Source organism: Zonotrichia albicollis, chromosome 1, assembly GCF_047830755.1.
Source record: "Zonotrichia albicollis isolate bZonAlb1 chromosome 1, bZonAlb1.hap1, whole genome shotgun sequence".
Taxonomy (NCBI): Eukaryota; Metazoa; Chordata; class Aves; order Passeriformes; family Passerellidae; genus Zonotrichia; species Zonotrichia albicollis.
This window is the reverse complement of record NC_133819.1, coordinates 102,663,014-102,675,121: the sequence shown is the minus strand read 5'-3', so window position 1 is coordinate 102,675,121 and position 12,108 is coordinate 102,663,014. Positions and strand designations below refer to the sequence as shown.

The 12,108-nt window shown below is 37.7% G+C and overlaps 1 protein-coding gene across 12 annotated transcripts in view; it reads right to left on the bottom strand.

Annotated features, from left to right (window-relative positions):
* Nucleotides 1–12,108, bottom strand: part of PIEZO2 (piezo type mechanosensitive ion channel component 2) — a 286,911-nt gene that overhangs the window by 174,824 nt on the left and 99,979 nt on the right. For all 12 annotated transcript variants that reach the window (XM_074548447.1, XM_074548409.1, XM_074548364.1 and 9 more), the window contains exon 3: nt 10,989–11,114. In XM_074548447.1, the coding sequence (XP_074404548.1) occupies nt 10,989–11,114 (126 nt within the window). The remainder of the gene's footprint in view (nt 1–10,988; nt 11,115–12,108) is intronic.

Sequence of the window (12,108 nt, the reverse complement as noted above, 5' to 3'; positions counted from 1 at the left end):
TGTTACGGAATTGTTCTTAGTTATTTTGTTCTTTGTTAAGAGTAAAGCATTGACAGATGCGCTGCACATTGTTTATGCAAAAGGTGTAAGGTACAGCACTTTCTGGCATCCTGTGTGGTTACTGATTTAGACTTGTATATCTGGCAGAACTTGGAGGGAATTTTGAGACAAGCTTTCCTTTTGGAAGTAAACTCAAAGCATGCAAATTCCAATTGTATTTGACCCAGGTTTAGAACTATATTCTAACACACTGATGCAGGAGAACCCACCAAAGCATTTCAAGTCCAACTCCATTAAGAAAACACTTTTTTCCTAATGGCTCCAAGCCCTATTTATGTGAGCAACACTTTTTGCTTTGTTTTACAGGGTGATTTATTTTACATCACAGCTTCCATGAAGGACTCAGTAAACTCAGCCCTTTCAATTAGAGGTTAACCTCAACTCAAGACCTCATTTTTGTCCAGAGCAGCCCCTAGCTCACACTGGCCAGGGAAGCCCACCCACTGGGGTGTGCACTGCCAGGGATGGCCCATCAGAGCTGCCACCCCCTGACACAACACCTGACCTGTCCTTGCAGCTGAGGTGCCCAGCTGGTGGTCCAGCCATGCAGAGTGGCTGCGGTGAGCAGCTGTCATCATCTCCACTCGGATTTGCTCTTTGCTTTGCAGCTGCTGACGTAAATCACCAAGAGGTGCAGAAGGATGAAGCCTAAGGGCTCTGGCCCAGGGACCAACCCCTCTCAAACTTGCAATGTGGACACAAGTACATGCACAGGTTCACAGCATCACACTAACGAATCGAGTTTTCTAAAAATACTCAACACGATTACATGATGAAGAGCAATCCTTAACCATGTAAACAGCCAAACAGAAGAAACAGATCCCCAGAAATAAAGTGAAATATTTATTCTCAGTGGAAAGTATTTGTCTAAATAGTGTCCAACACACAAATATATAGTTTCCTACTCCCGAATAGTAATACTACAATAAGACTCCCCAGTAAAATATTTATATTACAGTGATTTGAATAATCAACAAGGGAACATTTCAGCATGGTCCCTACACCAGCCCAGAGATGCTGGTTGCTAAAGCACTGTAGTGCTGTCCTTACATACCTCATTCTGCTATAGCCAAATCCTGCCAAATGAGCCTTGATAACCTGGGTCAGAGTAAGGGTCAGACCCTGCAGACAAGTTTTTTCACTGTAATCATCTGAACAACCAGTTTCTGATTTTGCTGGTCTTCAAGGACTTTGTACAATATGGAGAACAGGTTTTGTAGTAGCTTGGAACTAAAAAGCAGTTGGTAATGTATGCTGATAAGCTTTTCATACAAAGGTTAAACATACAACTAGGGGACAAGCAAGCGAGTGGCTACTTACAAAAATGTAGAAGCCTACTCTGCACATTTAGTTCCTAATTTACTAACAGCACTAACCCCAAGCATAAATCAACAAACAGTTACGCTTTTCTGCTTTTATTTCCTTCACACATACATTCTGCTCTCATCTATTCAAGTTTTATTGAATTCTTCACAGCTGGCCTTGATTTCTTCCTTCTGTTTGCTACTTCTGCTTCTTGCTTTAAGAGGACAAAGGGAGACAGAAAACAGCTGCTCTATCTCTCCTACAAACAGCCCTAAAACAAGCTGACGGTGATGGTCACACTCTATTTTATTACCCTACAGTCATCCTATCTACAACTGGGACACTAAAAAGAGAACTGTCCCAGTTTGCATCCCAGCATCAGCAGGTACACTAGGTGTTTCCTTGGGTGCTCCTTGGGAATACCTTCCAAAGCCCACCAGCTTCAGAAAGAAGCTGTAGAGCCCCATGGGACACCCAGCAGTTTCCCAGGTCTTCTCTCCAATGCAATTCTGACTGTCAAAAATACAAACTGTGAGGGGCAGTGAGAAGGGTGACCTGCTACATCAGGTACTCTTGAATGGTCGAACACAAATGAGTGTGCCAACACCACTGCAGCAGAATAACACACACTATACAATGAAGCCACATACCATGCCTCAAAGTGACTCCCTAGAATATTGCTCAATTTTCACATGGCAGCCTGTGAGTCCAGAAATAAAGACTCCATAAGTACAATGAACTAAACTGCTAAGTAATAACACCCAGCAGGAAATTGGGCAGGACTTGTCATACATGCCTAAGAAGCAATTACAGAAGCTTCTGTTTCCCCAGTCATAAATTCCCTGGCTCCATAAAGCTGCATGGAAAGTGTTGAGGAAATGTTAACATCCAATGTGCACTGAATGAAGGTAAAATTTACTTTCATATACAGAATAAGCTATTGTTCTAAGTTTCTGTTGAGACAAAAAGGCATGCTAACACCTTTGACTAATTAAAAGTTTCTCATTGGGTGTGTTCCACATGTTAAACATTCTTGACTCTTGGAATCATTGAAGTGACAGTCAGAAGCACTCCCTGGCAATTCTGTACAATCACATACCTTTCTAGGACCCAATATAATGACCATATTGGTGCCACCACATCTGCAGTTTTTTACAGCTAAGCATTCTTTTTAGTCTCAAGCTCTTCATGACTCCATAGAGAAGTTCCTTATTATTATTCTTATATTTCTTGACTCCAACACTGCACATCACCTATGCAAGAAACAGTACATGATGAAACTAGAGCGTGATAGGAAATATTTCCTTAAAGTCAAATCTCCTGCCTTTCTGTAATTTCCTAGGTTTTCAGAGGTATTTGCCGTGTGAAACAGCAAAACAGGAGCTTCAGCTCTACTTCAGTTCTTGTAAGAATCACTGTTTCTTATCTCTGCAGAGATTCCGAGATTTTCTGTCTCTCAGTGGAGATCTGGGCAAATGGCCATTTGCTGCTTTCTAGCTCATTATTCTGCAGGCTCAGTGGCTGATAAGAGGGAAGCTCTGAAGAAATCCTATTCTCCTTATTCTGTAACTGCGGTATTTCCACAAGCCCCCCAGCCACCCAAGTGAATCCTGCCACAGGCTCTAGGGTACAAACAATAGAAGAGGAAAAGCTTCTTCTTAGAGGAATTTACAAGTCAAAGCAGGGTTTTTATTTTTTAATCCACATAGCACCGGGCAGATGTCACCAAGAGACAGCCTTAACTGCTTTGGATAAGAAGGACAATATCCATATATTGACTTTTGATAAAGTTTCCACAGTTAGCTTTATAAAATTCTATTAACCTGCATTCTGCAAAGATTTGCAGCTTCTCGTGTGCTCAGCGTTTAGCAACCTGCTAGTAATATAAGCAATAAAGTCACATAGTTTGCTGAGAACATAACAAAGTCAAACCAGAAGAAGTAACTTACTGTCCCAGCTTTGCTGGGATAGAGTTAATTTTATTCCTAGTAGTTGGTACAGTGCTGTGTTTTGGGTTTATTTTGAAAATAATGTTGATAGCACACTGATGTTTTGGTAGTTGCTAAGTAGTGCTTACCCTAAATCAAGGACCTTTCAGTGTCTCATGCTCTGCCAGTGAAGCAGGTCCACAAAAAACTGGGAGGGAGCACAGCCAGAGCAGCTGACCCAAACTGGCCAAAGGGATATTCCATACCCCAGACTGTCATGCCCAGTACATATACTGGGGAGTTGGCCGGAAGGGACTGTTTCCCTGTTTCCTGCTCAGGGACAGGCTCAGCATTGGTCAGCGGGTGATGAGCAACTCTATTTTGTGTCTTGAGTTTTCTTTTTCTCTTTTTTTTTTTTTTTTTTTTTCTCCAGTAAAATTAGTAGAAGCAGTAGTAGTTTACTTTCTTTAAATTATTAAACTGTTCTTACCTCAACCCATGACCTTTGAGCTTTTCCTTACCTTTTTTTCTCCTACTTCTCCTCCCCATCCCACTGGGAGGTAGGGGGAGCAAGCAGCTGTGTGCTACTTACTTGCCATCTGAGGTTAAATCACAGCCCACATCTTTCATAAAACCTGAACAAACAGACTCTCCAGGCAACTGGCTGTCTGTACTGATTTAATTAATAAATACTCTAGTTCAGGACTTCAAAAATATGTAGGCATCAAAGTTCCATTAAAAATAGACTTTTATATTATGGAATTTAGTATTATCAGTCTTGCTGGCAGCATGAAGAATCTGTATAATCTCTTCTATTAAAATATTGGTTTTAAATTTGTTTTTCCCACTGAGGCACCACTCACCACTCTGGAATTCATCTAGCTAAAAGTATGGACTAAATTTGTACTATATTGGCTGTCATAGACATCACAGCCTCAGACAACTCTGAGTTTAAAATATATAAACTCTCAATGAAAGGTTACTCTGATTCTTCTGCAGTGCTACAGCTGGTTGTTTCACCCTATAATAGCTTTGCTAAACTGGACATTCCACAGTTGTTCTTGAAACAAGAGTTCATTTCTGAACCTTCTTGCTGCTTGTACAGAAACCACAAAAATACAATCTGATGACTGTGATAACAGAATAAACTGTTTCTTAGATGTTTAAAGGCATTATTTTTTGCTCAGATTTTGGCCAAGATTATAATCTTTTGGATTACACGCAAAAATATGATTAAAATGTAGATGTTCTGCAAGACAAGGGCCACTTATACTGGAAAAGATGTTGAAATATCAATTTCACTGAGCAAAAAAAAGAAGGAGTATGATGCACATACAACTGAGGTCACTGAAGGTCTCAAATTTGCAGTTAAACTATTTGTTTGGAAAGCACCTTAAGCATTTGCCTGGTTGAGATATGAATGTGTTTGTTTGGGAAGAATGAGCTGTTTTGCCTGGGGTGCAGTGCTTGAGCACTCTTTAATGAAGACAACTCAGCTTTTATTTTGGTAAGCAGAACCATTGGAGAGGACATAATGACTTTTTCAGTATAAAGATGCTTACTTTGCTATGACTTCTGCTCAGAAGCTTCTTACTATTGTAAGAATGGCATTAAGAAAATGCCAAACTTACTAGTTTTCTTAATGCCATTTAGATTCATTTCATTTCATATGAAGCAATAGTTTTGGAAGTAAAACTGCCAAAATTACCAAGACAACTAATAGGAAAATACCAGAATATTTTTCATAAAATAGTATTTAAAATTTCCAATATTTTAAAAATATGTGTTTTCAAGGAAGTCTCCCATGAAATGATGTGTCAAAACAGCCAACAAGGGGCCATGAGATACACTTAGACAGGAGTTGGGCTAGTGACTCATGGTATTTGAATGACTGGCATTCATCTACCTTTGGAATAGAAATATGAAAACCTGTATGAAATCTCAAACTTTTTTTCCCTTTATAAACAAAAGCAACATCTTTATTTCCAGTGAGTTAATTAATCCAGCAATAAACAACAACCTTTACCAAAACTATACTTTACAAAATCAGCACAACCTTAGAAGTATACTCAGGAAGATATAAAAGGCATGAAATCTCACCAGGTACATAGGAAGGAGTAATTATTCAATCCTATGTAAGGTCAGCTTCAGTCCTGAGCCTGAGCTTTCAATAAATGGTGAGACATAATTTATTTGTACTGGGTACTACTGCTTCCTAATATAACAAAATACCTCAGGGACATGCTGGTAGTAATGCAAACATAGGATGGTCTTTTAAGCCAAGAAATAATTTCAAAATTTATCCAAAGCAGAAAGTTATTATGATTCCACAATGGTGGCATGCATTTGTTTGACATTCACCATGGCATACCAGAGACAGAGAATTATCTGATTTTAGTTCCCATGATCTAACAGAGAAGCTATCTAGGCAACTTGGTGCTTTAAATCTATTCTACCCTTTTCTACATATAACCATTTTGTAAATAAAGCACTCCAAGTAGGCACAATAAACAAAGATTAATGGAAAGTCTATAGAAGGATTTCAAGGTACCTGTTTAAATTCCATCAGTTCATTTATGTGATGTATGGGAAAAGTATCCAGAAATATATTAAATATTCTTTTTTGTATTCTTACAAATATTGACTACAAATTTAATAAGTGAGTGGCTGAAGTAGTCTAAGTTGCATTTCTCATGGACAAAAACACTGTTCCAGAGAACAATATTAGGCATTTCAGTAGATTCATTCTCAGAAGTCAAGATCAAGGGATTATAGAGGAGCACAAAATAAGAAATGGATGTACATCACCACAGGGAAAAAGAGAGCAGACTTCTTTCAAAGGCTGACTAAACCCAAGAAGACACATTTACAGTGTGTATACTTACAGAGTATTATGATGAGGAATAATTGCACTACTTTATTGGAAGTAAAGTTTAAAATTAACATTGTGGAAAACATTCCTGCTAGTGGCACTGCCATTTTTAAAGATTTTTAAAACTAGTCCTAGGAAAGAACCATACTGTACATACCAGAGAATGCAACTATTACCTTGTGGTCTAATCTACAACTGCCTGCCTGACGGGTTCTATACTCAAAAGATCTCACCTGATCTAATAACCAGAATTTTATTCCATCAGAAATAAAAACTTAATAATGAAATTCTCTTACTGCATGAATATTGCTATATTCAATATCGTGCTATTATATGGAGATACCAGTGAAGCTTAATTACAAAGCTCTTGACGGCTTAGGATTAGCTCAGCTCACTCTTTCTGCATTAATTCTTTTCCTTTCTATATCTGGGAGGCATTCAATGTTAGCTCCACACACTGAAGTTGTGGCTAACCAGAAATCTTTCATTAAGCTCAATAAAGACTACTAACAGCAAAATTTTATTAGTGCTAGGCAATAGTCACAAGGCTCTTGAGAAACAAGAACCTTCTGTTGGCCAAACATTTTTAAACACCTCAATCAACATGCCAACATCATTTAGAGAATGCTGTAGCATTTTGTAGCCATCCTGAAAGAAAAGCTATATGAACTCCAAAAAAGGAAGGGGATAAAAAAGATAACAAACCAAAGAAGCTAAACATCCCAGGAATTACCCTAAACTGATTTTGAATTCATAAGTCCAGGATAATAGCAGAATGTTTTGAAATGAACCTGAAATTCTATATGTCTGGTTTGTGTGTGCAGATGGGCTCAGCTAAAACTGCTTCTAGACATAAAAGATAAAAGGATGGTCATTCTTCATTTCCAAAATGAAACTATAACTGTATAAGGTTTAAGAGGTAATAGTCTTTATCACACCTCTAATTTAAATATTTTTCAAGTGTTTCTGTTACCAAAATGAAAATATTATCATAGGTTTTTATACAGCAGTGTGAAAAGAAAAACCAAAACCAGAAAATGATCTTTTGATTCAGAAAATTGGCATATGAAAATATTGAGACAAACTTATCTACAGCATTTGCAGGCAGTATTATTCTGCCCTCTCACCTAATTCTGAAATTGCCTGGAGTTAGATTAACCACACAAAGGCCTCTGCAAGGCATCTTGTCCCAGACAACACCTCCCACTTTGATTATTGTTGGTATCCCACTTCCTAATGGTGTATTCAACTCCTGCATCCAGATGGGTGACAAATACACTGAGAACAGGACTGGCTCTAGAGCTGAGCCCTGAGGGCCCTGGGCCCCACTCACCACAGCCCTTCAAGCCCTGCCCTTCAGCCAGTTCTTCAAACAAGCACATCTGAACCTACTGAATAATTTTTTTCTTGGAAGACAGTATCAAAAGCCTTATTAAAGTACAGGAAAAACACATCCACCACATTCCCTTCATCCACTGGGTAGGTGACTTAAACATGGAAGGATATCAAATTAGGTAAACAGGAGTTTCTCTTAGTGAACCTGTGTTGACCTGCATTGTCCTTTAAATGCCTTTAAGTAGTACCTAATATAAACCTTTTTATACTTTTTTTTTCAGGAACTGAGGTTAGAATAACTGGTCTGCAGATTCCTGGACCTTCCTTCATGCCATTTTTGTAAACTGGAATAACACTGTCTGGCTCCCAGTCAGCAAGGGCCTCCCCAGACTCCCATGACCTTCGGTAGATAATTAAGAGGGGACCTGCCATAGCAGCCACTAGCTCCCTTTATGGTTTGATTTACTTAAACTTGGGGACATACTACAATTCTAGAAAAATCAAAACAAATACTAAAGAAAAACCAAAAATTTATTTATCCAAAACCCCTTAAAGGTGTTATTGCAGAAGGCCCCTATCAGGGAAGCCACTACCAAACAAGGAGATAGAACATCTTAATAAATAAAATTTTCTAGAAAAAAAAGTGGGAAATCATCAACTTCCACTATACTATAAGAATACTCACCTACATAAACATGGGATTGAAAAAACATGGTCTGCTTCCAAGACAAGGATTTGTGGGTTTCAGTGAATTACAAATAAAAAGTGCAAGACCACTGCAAAAAGCACCATACAGTAATTCATAAATAGGGAGTATGACTTGCAGACACTTGGATAATTGTTGTATTTCAGTACATGCTACTAAATTCTCAGCTGAAATAGTGCCTAGCTTTGGACACTGAGCTTCAAGAAATATCTGAAAAACTATGAGAAAACAGAAGTAGACCAACAACAATAACAATCTCCTTCCTAGAAAATGCAGTGCATGAAGTTTGAACAGGCTGAGGTTGTGAAAATAGAAGAGAATGACAGAAAAGAGTACATATGACAAATGTGACTGCAGCCTTCAAATACAAAATGGGTAACCATAAAGGCTAATGGAAAGTTTTTCTTCATTTCCACATCAGGCTGAAGGATGAAGACAGGATATTTTGACTAATGGAAGAAAAATTTCCTTATGATAAGCATCAGAAAAGACTGTAGCTGTAAAAAAATGTTTTATTAATAGTGAATCTGGGTCTGGCTGGAGAAACAGAACACATCAGTCTTCCAGTCTACACTTCTGAAGTTCTTATTGAGCAAAAAGAGTTGGATAAACATTAACAGCAAGTCTAAAATGCAGAGATCATAACACTGTGAAGATGCCATGGGCGAAGTGCTGTCATTTCTCCAGCTATGGCTTAGCCCACATCTGCAGTCAGTTTTGTACAGCCCTCCTCATATGGCTGGGGAGCAGTGGGGCTGTGTCACTGAATTGTTAGAAGAAGTACTACCAAGGTCCTTTCTGGAGCGGGAATTCTGTCCTCTCCTCACCCACACAGGAACATCTAAGTTATGGTGTCATTAAATGACAATAACTGACCTTATTCCCTGACCTAGCAAATGCTTTGGCTTTTTCTAGCCCCTACATTTACAACAATCTTTAGCTTCCCCTTCAGCATATTGGGGGTCCAGCAATGGCAGCATCAGATTGCCCTTTTTATTGTTTTTATTGGCTTCACCTGGATCTCACTGACTGTAACCATACCAGTAAACAAAATGGTGCCAGTTTACTCAGTATTCAGGCACTGAAATTCAACAGCTGAATATTTCATCCTGCTAAACAGTTTAAAATCTCTTGGAACAACTTTGGTCAACCAGCTTCTTTCACAAACAACTTGGGCACAGTTTGGGTGTTCCTCTGGAACAAATACCATTCCCAACAGGAAACTTCAAAACACCCTTTGCACTCAGGAGGCAAAAAGAGCTTAATGGTGAGTGTGTGGGAATGTCATGTCAAGTGGCCTTGGTGTCAGAGAGCAGTCTGATAACATTTAATGCACTCCTACAGCTACACCCCACTGCCCTGTGAGGCCCCAGGTGAGGGTATCAGCACTAGGGGCAGCTGAAAGAGCAGCTGCTACACTCAACAAATGTGAATAAATAGTAAAAAATGGTACATTTCATCTTAAAGAATGGAGTCTTCAGGATGAAATAATTATTTTAATTCCCACTGCAGACCCCAGTTACCACCACGAAAGGAGGAAAAAGCCAGTGGTTTATCCACTCAAAAGCAACTCTCTCTTGGAATTCTTTACTCATACAAACAGCATCTAGATGGTGCAATTCCTCCAATCTAAGTAAAAATTATGGCTTTACAGTCATAAGAACATTAAACACATACAGAAAACAATTATTCCAGCTCACTCCATGAATTACATACAATTTTGCAAAAAAAAAAGTATTTAGACTCTGAAGGCCTGATTCGAACCAACAGAGCCCAGGATATTCCAGGTGAAACAGGAATTTCATGAACACAATTATGCTTTTTACTTTAGGAAATGGTTTAAGCTAAAGGTGAAATGGTAATGCTCAATTAAATAATAAAATCCTAAGAAAGCTTGAAGTCAAATCCTTTACATCACATAAGGTTTCTTGTGTTGAATTGTAGTACAGCTGTTTACTCAAGTCGCAGCAACATATCTTGTGATAAATTAAATGGACATTTATCAAAGGTAAAGTTGACAGGTTTAAATGTTAAATGTAAGCATGGTAAGACAAGTACAAATAGTTTCTACCTGGAGGTTGCATATACAAATCACAGGATAGATATTTTAATTAACTTCAACACAATAAAGAATGTTTGCTTTCTGAAGTATTGAACAACATTTCCTGAGAGAGGAAGATACAAAATGTCATGCAATATATTTTAAGCAGAGCTTACACATAAATGAAAAATTGAAAATCCTTCCTCCCATACAACATAGGCAAGAAAGAGACAAATATTGTTTAGAAATACAAGTTTTGGAATCAATCTTTAAAGTTAAATTAAATGAAAAGAGAGTTATGCCAGAGAGGGGCATAATACATGGATAGAAGGAGGTTTGTTACTTTATTTCATTTTGCTCCTAATTCACTGAATTACTATCTAATGACAGAAATTAGTAGTTTCCTCGGGTTCTGAGGTGATTTTGAGAAAGCCTAAAAGATGAAGTCATAACAATAGTCAGTGGTAAACTCAAAGAAAATGCATCTCTGGTGGTAAAAAGTAGTTTTTTATATATATACACACATATAATAGTTATATAAAAATTTCTTTTGTTTCTTAAGTCCTTCTAGTCTTCCTACCTTACTAACAGTAATTTATAAGGTAAAAAGCTAGAAAACAAGCAAGCTGCAAACCCACAGGAGCACAAACCTAAGTGCCTTCTTATCAACCCTTCACCTTTCAAACCACTGAAGCATTTGGACATTTAAAATGCTAATAAAATCTAAAATACTTTACTTACAGTTAAAACCAGGTTCAATTGTTTTTGCAGCTTCAAGACTGTTTATTGTAATCTGAAAGATGATGTGCAGCAGCAGAAATGATAGACTGGTGAAACACAGAGATTTCAATAATCGTCCTGTATGCCCTAAAAGACAAAATATACATCCATTTAATAGGTGAATTTCTGAGCATTGCCTAAAGATTTTCAGTATAAAACCATAAAAATATCATGACCAAGAATATTTCTACTAGTCAGTTCCACATTAATCATGATTGTCCCCTATGGTCAACATTATAGTAAAAATCACACTTTAATTATAGTTTCTTTGAGTACTCTTTAATCACAAACCACAACAACTGCTATTGCCAAATTTTTCCATTTATTTTTTTTTTTAATTAAACAAAAATTTTAAGTCTCCAGAGAGTAATTTTACATAAATAATAACATCACCATGCTTACCAACACATTACCTGGTACTTAGACAAAACACGAATGATACTTCTATTTTTGGGAACATAAAAGCCTGTTAATCTTACTACTCTTTACAAAATTATTACACAGCAGAGGGCATAACAAGACACAAACCTCAGACTGGCACAGGAGTACAGACATACTTCCAATGAATGCTTTGCTTTGTGCCAACTACCCTCTTCCTTCAGAAGTTTTAAACATAATTTTCAGTATACACTGAAGAACCCTGTGCCAGATACATTTGGTCATAGTTCCTCTGTGATTTACTGGATGTCTATTCAAAAGCCAACATAAAATGTTTGATGAAGATTTAGAAATGCCTTATAAATCCTCTAGGAAACACTCGGCTTAATCACAGGCAGCCAAAACTGCAGGGTATGAATAAATAAAGTAAACCATCAGTATTTCAGGAAATATGCATCTTCAAGAGAAAATTGAATTGCTGATAAAAGACAACATTAAATATCACCCTACCTGACCTATCTGCAGTAACAGTTCTACTTCCAAAGCTTATTAAACCTAGATTTCATACCACCTGCTTCATGCATTTGAGGTCAATTTTTTAACTTTACTGATTAAGAAACAGCACTACTGACATTCTTGTCCAAGGTTGTAAATAAAGCCAAGGCTGTAGAGGGCAGAACTTGCAGAGTATACCTTGGAAATG